The sequence below is a fragment of the Hippoglossus stenolepis genome, chromosome 7 (assembly GCF_022539355.2).
Source record: "Hippoglossus stenolepis isolate QCI-W04-F060 chromosome 7, HSTE1.2, whole genome shotgun sequence".
Lineage (NCBI taxonomy): Eukaryota > Metazoa > Chordata > Actinopteri > Pleuronectiformes > Pleuronectidae > Hippoglossus > Hippoglossus stenolepis.
The window spans coordinates 10,640,083-10,656,777 of NC_061489.1; the positions used below are offsets into that span (position 1 = coordinate 10,640,083).

Here is a 16,695-nt window from a genome sequence, read left to right on the forward strand (position 1 = left end):
TATATTTATCTGGGACTGAATGCCTCATGTTTACATCTGAAATTATCTACAGAATGTAATCTGATATGGGGCTATATTGTAAATTTAACAGCTGTGATTGGACCATGGGGATTTGGGCTGCACTGATAAGGAGTTGCACAGTGATTGCAGTATCAGGCGGCTCTGGGGGGAAATGTTTTGCATAAGAATACAATAGTTTTTGATAGAAGGCAAAAAAAAAAAGAAAAAAGTATTACAAGAGAATGCAAAGTTATTTTCACAATTGCCTCCTATAGCCCTTGAGGGACCCCATAAAACACAGAGAGTATTGCAAAGTGGTGTAGGTGTATGCGAACAATATTGCAAGCCAAGTCAAAAAAGATGCCACTGTGGCGTCTTCTGAACTCCACGAGCTGAAAACCTTACTTTATGGAGCAGGGTTTTCGAGTGTGACAGAAAACGATCACATTTCTCGGTAAATTTGCTTTACAACCATTTAGTCTGCATTGTTGTCTGTACACTGTCTACAACTTTCAGTTGCTGCAATTTTAACTGTGTGTTACCTGGATCAGCCTGTGCAGAGCGGAGGGAAAGATATTTCCACTTGTTTTGAACAAATGTAACTCATATGACTCCCTGAAACACGGATTACCATTAAATGTTGAAGCTTTTAAATTTTGGAACTTGACAGCTTCTTTTGACAGGTTGACTGATTCAAACCACCCATACGAGCGCTGTAGGAAAAGGACTCAATATATTCACTCAGAATAGTCAGTGCAGGATCCACTCACATAAAAATCAAGTGGATCAAGATTTACATTTTAAAACCCTATTCATGTTAATGATTATGAGTAATATTGAACGGGTCATTATAAAACTCCAGTCCTACCATGAATTTAGGGCAAGAGCTTAAATACCACAGAGGAATGTGCAGCTCGTGTGGACCAGGTCTGCACAGGCTGCATCCGCCCCCCCCTTATTTTTTTCAGTCAACAGTGTGAGCATGGCAGCACATACAGAATCACTTCACAAAGTATAAAGTAGAAGTTCCCTGAAGATGTCAGGGCCTGGTGTCCGTGACATTTTCTGGAGTGGGAAAGACAGCTTCATGTGGCAGTCCAAGAACTTTTCAGATCCTTGACTTTAGGAAAGGTAGCAACACAACAGCCCAAACAGAGGTGGATTACACACATGGCATTCATACACTATGACAGACAGACTCAGAGTTATCTTAAACTTAGCCACTGGCTAAATATTGCATGACAACACACACACACACCAGACACAGGGCGAGCCGAGCATCCCATTGTTTGTCGCAGCTGTAGCAACATACCGTCAGACATGGCTCTGGCAGCGTTCGCCCACAGTTAGCTAGTAGCCACCTCAAAGTCCAGTCAACACAACAACAAATGAACTAAAGCAAAACGGTCGAAAATGTGAAAGGATTCCGACACTAGGACGTGAAGCAAATGTTCAAGCAAACGCAAAGAGCTAGGTTTTATTATTTTTTATTATTATTATTATTATTATTATTATTATTATTATGTGATGTTGTCATGTACATTTATTAAGAGTCTTGCACTTATTTATATATGTACAATTAAGTTAAACGTACTATAAATTGTTAGATTTAAGGTTGTGAAATGTTTTGTTAAATTTCCACTTTCAATTTGCCTTAGCAATAAAAAAAAAGCTGTATTTATCGTCAACTGTCTGTCAGTGCTTTTTGGAAGATGCGGGTATCGGTACCGGCACCGTTTTAAAAGAATGGATTTAGCACCTGTATAGGAAAAGACCCAGACCATACCCCACCCTACTGAAAAACAGAGACCAGTTCTCCCAGATACACAGTCGCTGTTTTCAGGGCAAAGGCTGGTCACACCAAACACAAACATTCATTTTAGTTCCTCTCATGTTGACTGCAGGTTTTAGGATGTTCATCGATAAATAAAAACAATTTCCACCACCACATTTCTGAAAACGTCCTCACTTTGCTTTTCAACATCAAGTGCGTCAACAGAGCATTGCTGTCTCGCATCCATCCTGAAACTACCCGAGTTTCATAAATGGTCTGGTAAATGGTTTGCTTTCATAAAGAGCTTTTCTAGTCTTGACCACCACTGATTTACGGTACAGCTTTTTTTTGCCATTCCCACATTCATACAGTGCATCTGGGGGAACTGTTTGGTTTGATTTTGTGCTTAAAATGAAAACTTTTTGTGATGGATTTTGTGAAGCACTTTGTAACCTTGTATGGATAAGTGCTATACAAATAAAGTTATTCTTGTTGTTGTTATTATGATTAATATCTGTGTGCCTGGCATGCAGAATGGGGGGGCTGGGGTTGAACCACCAACCTTCTGTTTAGTGGACAACCCGCTCTACCTCCATGAGCAGCAGTAAGTGTAAATACATACAGATTAATGGACAAATAAAGCTGATAATGACCTGTTTTTGATCTGTCACCTGCTCAGTGTTGACATTAGCCTGCAGGTACAGTGTGTATAATAATCAGGGGAGACAGGGGGAACGAACAGGGCTCCACTGAAACAACACAGCAGCAGGTGTCTCCAGGTCACAGTGGTCCTGTCAAAGGTCAACTGGGCCTCTGCTCCCACACGTGTAAACCACCATTTGCTGATGTTATTCAAGGTTACAGCACAAACGTCACCGCAGGATTTCGAGGCGTAGATACCACTGAGGATGTGTGGGTCCACCGACAGTACATCGAGCAGCCCGCCGCCATGACACCACCGTGTTCCTCCTCATTCTCTTGCACACCCTCTCACACCTGGACGTCTCTTACCTGTGTGGAGTCGTCCTGGCTGTTGGGTTGGTCTGACAGCACCGACCCGCAGAGCAGCAGCAGCAGCAGGGTGAGGGAGAGGAGAGGCCCGGCCGACACACCCGCTCCGGGGCTGGAGGCTTCCGGCGGAGACGTTAGCTTCTGTTCACCGACACTGATGTAGCTCTGGCCGGGTTCCCTCTGTGGTCCCCTCCGCCCTGCCCTCTCCGCCCTCTCTGCTTCTTTTTTGACACATTAAAGCTTGTTTTATCTCTCTGTTGGGGATAAGACATGTCAGCTGGACACCGACCCTCCTCAGGACAGACATGTCAGCTGGACACCGACCCTCCTCAGGACAGACATGTCAGCCGGACACCGACCCTCCTCAGGACAGACATGTCAGCCGGACACCGACCCTCCTCAGGGTCATGTTCAGGCATGTTGACTTGTCACACGCACAGGTGAGGATCATAACTCTGATGAAGGCTGCGTTCCATTCAGGTCCCTGGGCTCTGGTCCCGAGCAGCCTCACTGCTACATGGAATGGAGCCATGGTTAAAGGGATAGGTCACCCAAAAATCCAATACAATTGAAGTAACTGGTGACTCCAGAAAAAAACATAACACACGTCCATACTGCTACTGTGGTGTCATCCAAGTGTCCGTAAGCCCCGAGATTCAAATTCGACTCAAAACAAGGTCATTTACACCGTGTTTTAAGCCTAAATGTCCCCTGAGACATACGGACACTTGGATGACACCACAGGAACAGTATGGGGGCATTTTCCCAAAATTTATTTTTGAAGAAACGATCACCAGTTACTTCATTTGCATTGGATTTGGCTGCAACGCTGTTTACCTCTGAGACTCCAAAAGTGTTTTGTCGACTCAAACACTTCACCCACCCCTCCATCGGCATAGTGGTGAGTAGATAAATAGTGCGTTTAGATTTTTGGGTGAACTATACCTTTAATGTCAACCTGTTCTTGCCTTGACAAGTCAAAGAAGTTACTTGCAGTCAACATATTTATCCAAAGTGAAGTTTTACACCACTCTGTCCTGTGTAAAAACATGCAGCATTGTGGGGAAATAAAGTTACTCATAGCATGTTTTTGTTCCGTGATGAGGGAATAGCTTTAATTGTCTAAAATTTGAAATGGTTACAAAAGCATTTGATATTTATATTACTTGTGAATACCAAAAATCAAATACTCATTAACAATTCAAGATTCCTTTATAATGAATTGACTTTACTTGTATTTATTTAAAAGGGACAGTGTACATTAATTAATATGAGCACAATGGTTCATATAAATGTACCAGAGTTAGTCTCTCGCACAAATTTCCATCTGCAGTCCCAGGCAGGTTGATGTTTAAAAGAGAACAGACAAACAAAGAAAGAGAGAACAAGCAACAAACAAATGGACAACAAACTTACAGATAAAAATAACAAAATTTAAAAAACATACACGCTGAGGCAAAATCCACAAAAAACAACAGTTAGACAGTAACACAATTTGACAGTTAAATGGAGACAAAGGGAATTAGATTAACAATAACAAGACAAATCCAGATGATGACATATTTGAGTATTCAGTAACCATTGTTTTACAGAATAGGAGAAATGAGTAGAAAGTTATGTTCCTTAGTTCAGACATCTCATTATACTTGTAAAATTCTTGCAGCAATACACAATGATTGTATGTGTTAAGTGCTAATGTGTGTGTGTTGTGCTCGCGTTGTACGATAAGATACAATACGATAAAATATGAAATAATACAACACAATGAGTTGAGATATGGTACGATGAGATACAATACAATACAATACGATAGGATAGGATAATCCTTTATTAGTAGCACTATGGGGAATTCACAGCAGCAAAGAGGATCGCAAAAACAGACACATCATTAAAAGTATTATAAACATAAGGAAATTATAGTAATAGAAAATGATACATACAATGTAAACATAATATTTAACATTATTGCACATGTATGATATTGAAATTGCACAGATAGAAAATGATAATCACACAGTTGAATTAGTAAGATACTCTGGATGATTGTTGCCGACTGGAAGCAGCAGTGTTACAGCAACAATCTGCGATACCTTTAGACGTGTTGGGGGACTCAGTGTGTGGCTGTGGTGGTGTCCTGCAGAGCGTGGGACTTCTTAGCTCTCACTCTCCCCTGTCCCTCCACCTCCACTGGGTCAAGGGGGAATCCCAGGACTGAGCTGGCCCTCCGAATCCGTCTGTCCAGTCTCTTCCTGTCTGCTGTCCAGATGCTGCTGCCCCAGCACGTCACGCTGAAGAAGATGGCTGATACCACCTCAGAGGCGGAGAGAACCTCCAGGAGCAACACTTGTCTGGCCCTTAATCTGTACAGTCCAGTTTACAAACAATACATAGTCGATGGTTACAAATGAAACCACGTTTGTGTGTGACTGTATTCACTGAACCATCTCTTCAGTCTTGTTCTTTACCATTTAGAGATCTGGAAATGATTGGGGCAATGATGTTTTATGGACCTCCTGCATTCTTCCAATTAACTGCTTTATTATTGTGTATTTCTGCAGTTAAACTTCCAGTTATTGTTAGAGCAAATACATAGTTGTAGTTTAACCATAACAATGGGTCACAGGTGACGTAAAACCACACCACGGGATTTTGTAACATTCCCCCAGAAGACCTTTAATTTTGTGCAATTAGACAAGGAAAAAAGTGTCACCATTGATCAAGTCAACAGAACACATGTTGTACAATCTGAGGAGTATTACTTTGTTTATTGATTTTAAACCTCTCAATTTTTATTCCATTTACAGCTTTTTCTCTCCTCGTGAAGTTTAAAACCACAATCTTTACTCAGGAGAAATAATCACTGTAAACTTATAAGAAATAATATCAATATCGGCTGATATGAACATTTTATCTATAAGAATATTAATTGGCCATATCTTCATATCATCCAGCCGTATGACTCAGTTAAGTCTATGATCAGTATGGTCTCCATTCTTTCAGATAAATTACTCTGTATTTATGAGTGTCTGTGTGTTTGCATCAGATCTGACAAAGCACTCGACAAAATATATCCCGGTGTGATGCAGCTTTCAAGAGTTCTCTTCTGTTTCACGTCAATTCTCTGTGGGGTGTTCAAAGTTATTCTGGGAAACTGAAGTAAGAGGAATCTGAAGTGGATGTAGATGTGTGAAGGTGAGGGGTCTGTCTCTTCAACACAATGAATCAAAATCATCACTAAACACAACCATACGTAAACTGACTTGTGGTAGAATATGAAAAGGTGAGCGCCTCTCCTCAGAATCCTCTCTGCGATAAGTCAGACTCTGATGTGCATTCACTACGACACTTCAGGGAAAAACAAGACGATTCATTCCAAATCCTCTGTTTGGTTTGGATGAATTTATTTTCCCACCGTGCAGTTAAATCTAACACCACATTTCTTTTAAAGACAAAATAACAAGAGCAAACTAATTACAGGAGTTTCATGAGCACATTGTATATAGCCCTCAAGTCAGTAATGCAGACTATATGGGAAGAAAGTATACATAATATAATGCCTTTAATTATGCACGGCAGCATATTTGAGGATGTTCTAAAACGTGTTTTACATTTTACAGCAAAAATGACTCTTAAGGGCTTTCACTTTCAAAGTACTAAACCTGATTAGTACAACACAAATCTGCCGTGATGGCAAAACAAGGCATACAAGAAAAGCATGGGTTCAAGTGAGGGGAGAAAGCAGAGTTTCATTCTGCAGTACAGACAAAAAAAAAATGAAGAAAGTAGTTTAATTTCAATTGTTTATTAGGATATAAAGCGGGCACATGATTTTGAGAAACGTGTGCACTAATAAGTCAGCTCTCAATAACAAACAAAAAAACAAATCCACAGCAAAGTAGTTTGATGCCACTCCAGATTGAAATCCAAACTCTAATACAGCATTAGGAAAACAAACTGCGAGGAAAAAACATACTGGAAGTTCTACAGTATAAAAAAATCCACCTATCAAATAACCATATACCTGCTCACCCTGCTATAGTTCACAGATGTCAAACGAGCCAAACAAAAGATTCAGCCCCAAGTCCAAAGCAGCAGGAGTTCAGAGCCTCGCTGTTCACCAATGCAGCAGAAATCTGTATGACTGGAGAACAGGCAGCACAGTGACCACCCCACAGCTGTTGCCTGAAGTACAGAAAAACTTCCTCCTGTGTTATTTTAAAGCTCCAACACCTCGCAACTTGTTTCTAGTTTTTTGTTGTTAAGATTGTGCTTGACATAACAAAATCTGGATTAGAGTTTAACAGTAAGAATAAGAAGGCTAACAAGGAGACTTCAAAGTCACGGAAATCCCCTCTGTTCTTCAAATACCTCCAAACTGTGGAGACAAAACATATTGATCCCTCAAGCTGGTCTCATTCCGAGATTGTGGAAGTGTTTGGTCTCATTGACATTTAATGAAGCTCATCTGCTGTGGAGAGGACCAGCACGTGGTCGAGTCGTTGTTTAGTCCACTGGGTTCTCCTTGACTGAGCAGCGTCGAGGCTTCTTTACAAAGTTTGGACTGCGTAGATCTGTGTGCCCCAAGTTTACGAGAGGGGACATGTACTAGTCCTGTAGCAAAACAGAAGCCTGAGAAGACCTTTGGTTTGCTGCATCATGTGAACATAAAAAATAACATCAAGAAAAATGTATGTGAGATGCTTAAATTAAAAAATGACATGATCAGTCCAAATGTTAACAGGCTGTGTATAAATCAGGAGTTTGAAAATAGTGTTTATAGTCAGTTTAAACTGATTTGACTGTTTATAGTGGCATAACAATGTTTACAATTAGAGAAATGTAGGGTAACATGGAAATAGATTGACTTTGGTTCTTTCAGGTTGAACCATAACATATTTATATCTATTAGTTATCCCAGCACATCCATGTGAACTACAATAAGGCAGTTGAGATTTTGCATAGTTGACATCTGCAGTACAGAGGGTATTTTTGCCTTTATCAAACATTATAGCGTAAAACACCAGAGACCCCATAGTATTACTTTAAAACTGGTTAGAACACAACAATTAAATGCCTCCTGGAATAAATTCGTATAACATCTATGAAATCAACACCTTTTCCTCCCATTAACGTGAGAGGAAAAGGAAAAATATAAAAAAAAATGCCTTTGTCCAGTTGATTTCCCTCCGACTGTATTTTCCAGATAAGAGACAGTTAATACTACAGACTAGAGCACATCTGAACTTATGGAAGAGAAATTAGGCCGTGTAGGAATATAATTGGTCAAACAAACAAGCCGTCTATAGGAAGATAGAACAAATATGTTAAAACATTTTTTTTTTCTCTTTGAAAGAACGACAAGCTCGATCTCTATATAAACTCACTGGTCGATATTTTGTGTTGTCTGGAATCAAACGCAGACGAGTCTAGATGCTATCCATGGCTTTGAACTCGCTCAGAGCCTGCACGGGGTTGATGTGCTTCTTTTGCGAGGATCTCTTGACTCTGTTGGTCTGGTCATCCTGCTTCTCTCTCTTCACCAGAGGCTTCTTCTCAGGAGCTTTCATCCTCCAGGAGATGGCCGGCATATTGAGGGACTCCATGCCTTTGCTCTTCTGGTACTTAGTGGATGCCACGTAGGAGGCCTTGACGGTGGACACCACTGTGTTCATCAGGTTCTTTGCAGCCTGGATGAGCGACATGGCGCTGTCCAGCTGTTGACATGAAAGAGGCGTGAGAGAAGAGCGGAGAAACAATTAGCCTTGTGCTGTTGTTATTTGGCATCATCTTTTAATTCAAGCCGAGTGAAAGTAACCTGCTTCCGTTCATGTCATTTTGCAAAGGAAAACCAAAAACCAAAATAACAACCTTTCTAAGTTCGCCTGGCTTACAAACAGATGTGAGGAATTGGAGTATATAGAAAAAGGTCACACTAATTTAATCTCCGCAGTTTAATAGCCTCACAGACACCGCTGACACTTGACTGGACGTTTTGGAGCATTCGCAGCCCCACAGAGAGGAGGGAGGAATTCATTATTTCCTGCACACACAGGCAATGCATCTGAATTAATCTGACTAGCAAGTGAGTGGTTAATTATTGCTTAAAGGGTTCGTAAACAGCGGCCTTGTACAATGTTATCTTACGGTTAGGAAACAATTGGGCAGCATTACTTCTTGGTAGCAGACAAATCCATTATTTCTGTTATCTGATCATTCGATGTAAATATAAGCTGCAAATTACAGTGCAGAGAATGAAACATTAACTCATGACAAACAGCAGGCAATGCCATTAAGTCTTTAGTATCATTTCTTTCTTTCAGTAACAGCACATAATAAAACTTAAGAAAGAAGCCAATGCTTTATATCGATTTTATAATCTTTATAGTCAGAAATTAAAAGGTACGATGACGGAATTTCACTAGAACTAAAAGCAGTTCAGTTTACTTTCATCGTTTCTCACCAAAATACAGCATGTGCTCCAGAAAAGACCACACTGCTTATCTCACTTTGAAGTTTTACTCTCTTTTAGGTGACTGTTTTGAATCCTGCTCTGTCTTCATCATTATTCCTGCTCTTCTTTTATCAGCACGTTGCAACCTTTGAAAGTGCATTACTGCCACCAACTCGTACGGCCCTCTGCAGTCTTTAGTTTGGATTTAAAACCTCATTTAAACTGCTCAACTACTCTTTAGCTACTGTGGAGCTTTCCTAAAATGAAGATTGTAAATTGACGTGTGATGTTTCTGCGGATGAAGAGTGAACTTACCCCCGACACAACCAGCTCTCCTCCCAGGTTCTGAACCTCGGCCTTGACTTTGCTGCAGATGTTCAGCTGGTGACAGTACAGGGCGATACGCTGCAGGTAGGCCAGCAGGTCCTGCTTGCAGGTAGAGTCGGGGCACTGCAAGAAAGACAACACATGTCAACTTGTGTACATCAATTAGTGTATAAGCACAAACAGGTTGATTCTAATACTACCTGCTTGTAAGTGGTACAATGAATTAATTTGTGACACCTTATTCATTTGCTGGCACTACTTAATCTGAATATTTATGTGATTCTACAGATGCAACCATCCCGCACTTTATCATGATGAGTTAGTACCAGTGTGACAGGTCGACACCCACATAAGGGACGTGCTCAGAGCCAAAATGACAAATGCACACCCACAACCTGCTAGATTGATAACTCATCTTCACAGGGTTAAGCATGATCAACTTCTACAGAATGCTAATTCTATTAAGAGGTAAAACTTATGTCAATCATTTATTTTCAGCAGGTGGAGATAATCCTGTGTGGAGTCTCTTCGGAACCAAAATTACTTGCTCTCAAAAGTGACACAGGATCCCTGCTCATAGTTTAAAATGGTATTTAAACTATTTAAACAGTTGAACGTCTCATCATCCCATCATCAGTGATCTGGATTCTTGTGACAAAAAACGATCAACATGTTTACATGGACACCAGTATTCTGATATTAACCAGATTAAAACAATAGTCTGAATACAAACTGCCATGTGAATACCTTTTTTCATAATCAGACTATACTCTTTAAAATGTAAACGGGAATATGAATGGAAGATTGTCGTTGCACCTCATGTAAATATCATAATTGGATGTGAAAACTCACTCTAAACGGCTTCAATATGTACATGTGTAAGTACATGTGTTAAAACTATTCTTTAGGACAAATTAAGAACAAAGTTGAAAAGGCCTCTTTGCTATGAGGCATAACAATATTGTCAAAAGTCAGCTAAGAACACAAAACAAAATACATTGGAGCCATAAAAACACCATCAACTTCACAAAATCCAATAAATTCTCATAAAGCCTCCTTGAAAGTGGCACTATGTGAAGAGCCACACAAATGCATCTAATTTAGATTTGGCAATCGTTTAGAAATATTTCATCTCATTATAATTAGACTGGGCTCTACTTTGGAACAATCCCTCTACTAGTTTGCTAAACAAGTCCCCTGCCAGCATAGTAATTAGGCCTCAATATTCTTCTTCAAGCAAGGGATGTAAACACCCTGACCGTTTACTACAGATCGTTAGAGTGACCTGACACCCACAACAGGTAGGGCCGCAATCCTCACGACACAGCTAGACTGAGACTGCTACAGATAATAAGAGGCTAACAGCTTCACGTCACTAAACTTACTACACCTGTGAAAAGCAACCGAGGGACCATGTGACGGAGCAAGCCGAAAGGAGAAACTGGCATAGACACCAGAATTGGCAGGTGCTTGGCTGTGTGAAGGAGTTGTCCTTTGGCAGCTGTTAATTCTGAGTGCATGGAAAAGGTGAAAGGGAGGTAATAGCAGCCAATATTTAATTGATGGAATCTCTACAGGAAGTAGTTGGCAAGGTCGGTACTGTGGAAGTGAAGTACGCTGCGAGTCAAAAATGAAGAGGCATTTTTTTCTGGCTGTAAGTGAGGAAATGACACAGAGTGGACGTCAGTTTTCTTTTTCCATTTGTCAATAATGGCAATTACCACAATTAAAGTGCTCTAATCCACAGAGAAGAAATCCAGCTTTTCTTTTCTCTTTGCAAACAGGAAGAGGAAACGTATTTGGGATCGTAATTTTTGGACACTTCAAACAGACTAGGACTTATGATGCGTCTAATCCTGCCGAGTCCCTGGTGGGAGTGTGGAGCGCTCATCTGAATATAGTACACTCGCTCGCAGACATACAGCCATGCATGCCTGCATTTACACACCACCCCAGCCAGCACAGCCATGCTTATTCATACACATCGTACATCATGACGGTGGGAGACTTCAGCTGAATAAGGACAAAAACACATTTATCAGCAACACATCCTTTTACCATGCTCAATATAGCCCCACTTCATCTATACATGCTAACACAAATTGGTCACACATCCAAAGTACACAACTAACTCCATTACAAATGTCTTTCTTACTGAGAGCTCTACAGATGTTTTGTGATGATGATGAAATTATTTTGGCATTCTATTAAAAGGAGGTATGCATGAGGTGATGAAGGGAAAGGGAGCTGGAGGGGATGATCATCATACAGGAGAGGACTAATACATGGCTGAGAGGCTGGATAAATGGGAGGGGGGGAGTGAGAGAGAGGAGAAAAAAGAGAGGAAAGAACCAGAGAAAGATAAGTAGTTGGAGAAAAGACGAGGAGCCAGAGCCAGAGGGGGGAACAGTATGGAGAAGTAAATAAGGGGGCGAAATCCAACTGGGGAAAAGGGACGCAGACAGGAGGATTCAACTGTAGATGAGAGGGAGGGGGTATAAGCAAGTTATTCTGTGTGTGTGTGTGTGCACGTATTCCTGTACTTATATCTTTGTGAGGACCATTTTAAGCATAGAAACTACAGAGTGGGGACATTTTTGGAAAGTGAGGACATTTTGACTGGTTTCAGGGTTAAGACTTGGTTTTAAGGTTAGGTTCAGAATGAGTGTAGGTTAGGGTTCGGCATTTAGTTTTGATGGTTAATGTGAGTGTTAGGGGCTAGGGATTATGTCAAGGAGTGTCCTCACTAAGATAGAAGTACAAACATGTGTGTGTGTGTGCGCGCACATGCAGCAGCAGCAGAGACCTGGGATGAGGCTGAATGCAGCAGCCATGCTAATGAGGGCTTGGGGAAGTATTCAGACGGCTGAGAGCAGGGCGCTGTGAAAGCATCACTTGTGCTCATACTCCGCTCAGCTGCTGGCTTCACTCAGCACTCAGGAAACTCTGTAAGGCTGCGCTGACTCTGACACGTGAATACAGAAGTTACACGGGGTACAGATAAGACCACCTTGGATTGTTTTGGTAACACAAACAAAAGCCCCAGTGGGCCTCTTACTCGAGGAGTATTCACAATTTGATGATTGCTCCAGAGGCTAAACATGCTACGGACTACCTTCACTGTGCTGTATCAATGTTTTCTGAAACCACATGCAACAACAGATAACTCACATACTACGTACAATCTTTTTAGATCACTTCTTATACTTGAGGGTATAAATAATTAACAGTGAGAAAAACAATTAGTAAATGGGGCATATAATCTATGTATTTACTCAACGTATGTGTCTATGTATATTCAGGTTGTGCAAACACCAAAATCCAACAGTTATGATGAAAGTCAGATCTTGCATTACTATCTTAACAACTCATTTCCATTTCACGGGACTTAATTCACTCATGCGAAAAACATTGGGACAATCACTGAGTGATTCAAGCTTCTAATCGTGACTTCAACCATTACAGGCTATCATTGTAATTGTCCTCGTCTTGCCTGAGTGCTACTGTGGTGATACAGCTTTTCTCAACATGCTGTGTGGCCACTTATGGACTGGGACGGATAACCTTGCATGGTCAGCTACTATTGAGATATGGCAAAGCGGGAAGAGGAGCACTGGAGACTTCATCACACAACTCTGGATACCTTTTCAAGGCAAACTGATAAAAAAGGTGAGACATCTTTCAAAAAGGAGTCAGGAAGAAATGTCAATGATTCTTGTGTAGTGGTTCTCGTCTCTGCACTTCTAGCTTTAAGATCCTTCCCGAAAAATAAAGGTGAAACATCAAAGTTGTGACAAAAGGTAGCAGGTCATTGGTTTCATTTGCTCATTCTCTTTATCTCTTACGCACAGTGGCAAGAGTGTATGCAGCACAGTAGAGTGTGGATTCCCAACCTGAGCTAGGTAGAGCCAGGATTGGGGTCAGTCAAGCTAGCTGGGCTCATTTTTATTTATAAACTGCACTAGGGATGTCACGAAAAAATTGAACAGTCGATACCATGAAATTTTCATGATTCGTGAGACCGTATTCGATACCACGGCAAAAAACAAAACCAGGAAATCCCATAGACTATTTTTTTTCTTTTAACACACTGAACTTTTTTCAGGTTATAGTCAGGTTCTGTTAGTTTCTCTTGGGCTCGGACGGGTCGGGACAGAAAAATGTTACCCGAGCTACACTGATTATTTTAATTATGTCTTCAGTATGAACAAGAACAATACAATGATACAAATTTATACATAAATGATCATACAAAAGGATTAACTAACTTTTTCTTCCTCTTCATGACTATGTTCATTCCATATTCGTAGGGTTTCAGTTCATAAGTGAGTTTTTTATTTGGCATCCATAAGATTAAGCTGTTGCTCTAGAGACGGTCCAGAGTAGAGTGCAAAAAAGGTAAAATCCCCAAAAATACGAAAAATAAGTGAGGGAACAAGAATGACAGAGCAGGATGCTGAACAGAAGGATTGCGCTGTGCTACGTGTTGGGTAATGTCAATGATATAAATGATGATCAGGAAGGTCAGGTCCCATCATTGGAAATGCCATGCAGTTCCACTGAATTCCATTATACAGACCAGAGACAGCAGCAGAGCCACTGTGCTTCTGACGCCCAGCACTGACCTTTCAGGACGAATCACCCAGAGGAAATGCCAATTTCCAATATTTACTGACACGGCAGCATTCTAATGTGCCACTGCCAGCAACCTGTTGGAGAGGGCCACAGGCGCTGAGCAGAATTTGTGTTTTCTCATTTGGTTTTGATGAAAGTGTTTTTAGACCGGAGAGGGGTAATTTTGAGTATTTTTGCTTAATGTCTTCTTTGGAGCGCCAGTTTCTTCTAAACTGATTAACAGTGTGGAAGAAAACTGTTAAGCTAAGCCGAGCTATTGAAATATACAATTATACTTTTTTTCCACCCGTTCCATGAAGCTTATTTTCATTTAAGCTGAGAAACTACAATAAGGAGGGAACACAGATGGAATCATTTCTAAAAGGTAGTGTTTACTGATAACTATGCCTAAAACCTATTAATCAGCCTATATAATAATGTAGTGACAGGGCAATTTGTTCTCCCACCGCAGTTAAATGACGAACACACAAAAAAACCTTCATTGAGGGAAGCTGGGGTGTGCGATGCGGTGGCTGGATTTTCATGGGTCAAAGGGAGGAAGACAAATCCCGAACCTTGGACCAGCCAGCAGGTTTCACTATGCAGCTTTACTGCTCTGACATATAAAGCATCCAACAGGGGGAGGGAGGAAAAAAAATCAGACATTCGTGTGTCCGTGTTACAGGGTTGTGGATAATTAACTATGCCTAACCTGAGAAAGAACCTCCAGGACATAATGCCACAGGGCAACTTTATCTACCATTACAACTCAAAACTGCCATGAGGGTTGCAGGCATGGGGAGATATATATTTTAGTTTTCTGTGGGGAAAATACTGTGAGCGAGATCCATGGCAAAGTTTAAGGAGATAGAGGGAACAAAGCAGTGGAAAGACCATTCTGTTACTTTAGGCAGGAGCTGAAGTAGGAGATAACGCTACGCAGGGGTAGGAAATGATTGATTCCAAGCTGTAGTCCGTAGACACTTCAAGATGAATACACTGCCACATAAAAAATGTTTGATATATTAAATGCAATTTTAAAAGGTGAAAACAGTGGTGGGGATAAAATAGTGAAAAGTGAAGTTAAAAGTGAGGACTTCGAAGGCAGTGACAAATTTAACAAGAGTTTTGTTGGTGGATAAAAGCTTGAGCAGACTTCCTATTCACCAGACCTCAGATAAAGTTGGGTATGATGGTGTTTTCTGTGTACGACCTAGTTATTGGGTTTTACAGTTAATATGTTCAACACTAGATTTCAACCTTTTGGTGCGAATTATATTACGGTTGACGGCAAAATACAAATCTGCCATAGGCGAACAATATCAATCAAGATGCATTTCCAACAGAATGACAGCCAGGTCTCTTCCGCTTACTGCACCTGCTAAAAAGATTCTGCTGCATATTTGGGCGGGGCTGATTGAATCACACTGGAACTCGGGAATGATAATGTGAGATTGAAGCAGACTGAGCGCCTGGCTATGACAGGAGAAAATCAAGCTGGGGGCAAGCCAAAAAAACAACTTCAGAGGTAACCACGGGGACCAATTAAATGGCCCTCATCAATATTTAATGTTCAGGCTGCACCTGTCAGTCCGACACTTCACTGTGGTAGTTGTAAACTGATAACTTAACATTGCCTCAACAGAATAGGTATGCACAAACAGTGTCGATAAATCATTTATGCTCTCAACTTTTTCACATTCAGAAACTGACTTTCATTTGACCCTTGACAGCTTTTTTGTCACATTTCACACCTGACTGTGCCAAAACCTCTGATTTGCATTTTGCAGGTTGAGAGACAAAGACAAAGGCCCTCACATCTTTTAAATATGTATTCAGAAGCTCAACACCATTTAGTCATCCCAAACCATAGTAATCCATTCTCTCCTCAAGTTTTTAACGTCTCTCCACGGGTAAGGTAACAATGCCTTTATGTGGCAATATCAATATAGCTGTGTTTCCCATGCTCCTTCCGCTGACTCCTCCACCTTTAGGAGCTCTTTTGTTGTAAGTCGCTTCTTTTAATCGCAGACTTATGAATATAAAAAAAACATTAAAATAATGAATTATTGTGGGTAAATGCACTTCAAGGATAAGGTGAGCTACATTTGGTTGGGTTGACTTAGGGCAGTTAGCTCAGAGCTGACCCTTGAACTGCTGAGCTGAGAATTTGTGGGATCTTTGGGTTATTTTGCTTCTCCACTGCAGTGGATAATTTACAACCCTGTCTGCTGTAAAGCGTCTTGGGCCAGAGCTGGGATTAGACTGTGACCAGCAACAGAGCCCATGGATCACCATAAATTCCCACTGATTGAATGCAAATTGGAAAAGAACACTATATGTGTCAGTATACATCATGAGAATAAAGCTTGCACAACAAACACGCACACAGCACGTGCATGCCCGTTCTCTAAATATGCAAGCCTTATTTCATGTGTATGTGTACATGTGCTTGCTTGGTTAGCAGGCAAGGAGCAACAATTTATGGCCTACATAGTGGCTAACACATTTGCATTAT

General features: G+C 40.9%; 1 protein-coding gene across 2 annotated transcripts in view; it reads right to left on the minus strand.

Annotated features, from left to right (window-relative positions):
* Nucleotides 1-6,571: 6,571 nt before the first annotated feature.
* Nucleotides 6,572-16,695, minus strand: part of ctnna1 (catenin (cadherin-associated protein), alpha 1) — a 72,784-nt gene continuing 62,660 nt past the window's right edge. For both annotated transcript variants that reach the window (XM_035162142.2, XM_035162143.2), the window contains exons 17-18: nt 9,552-9,686; nt 6,572-8,499 (exon numbers count right to left, since the gene is read on the minus strand). In XM_035162142.2, coding sequence (XP_035018033.1) covers nt 8,212-8,499; nt 9,552-9,686 — 423 coding nt within the window. In that variant the 3' untranslated portion in view covers nt 6,572-8,211. The remainder of the gene's footprint in view (nt 8,500-9,551; nt 9,687-16,695) is intronic.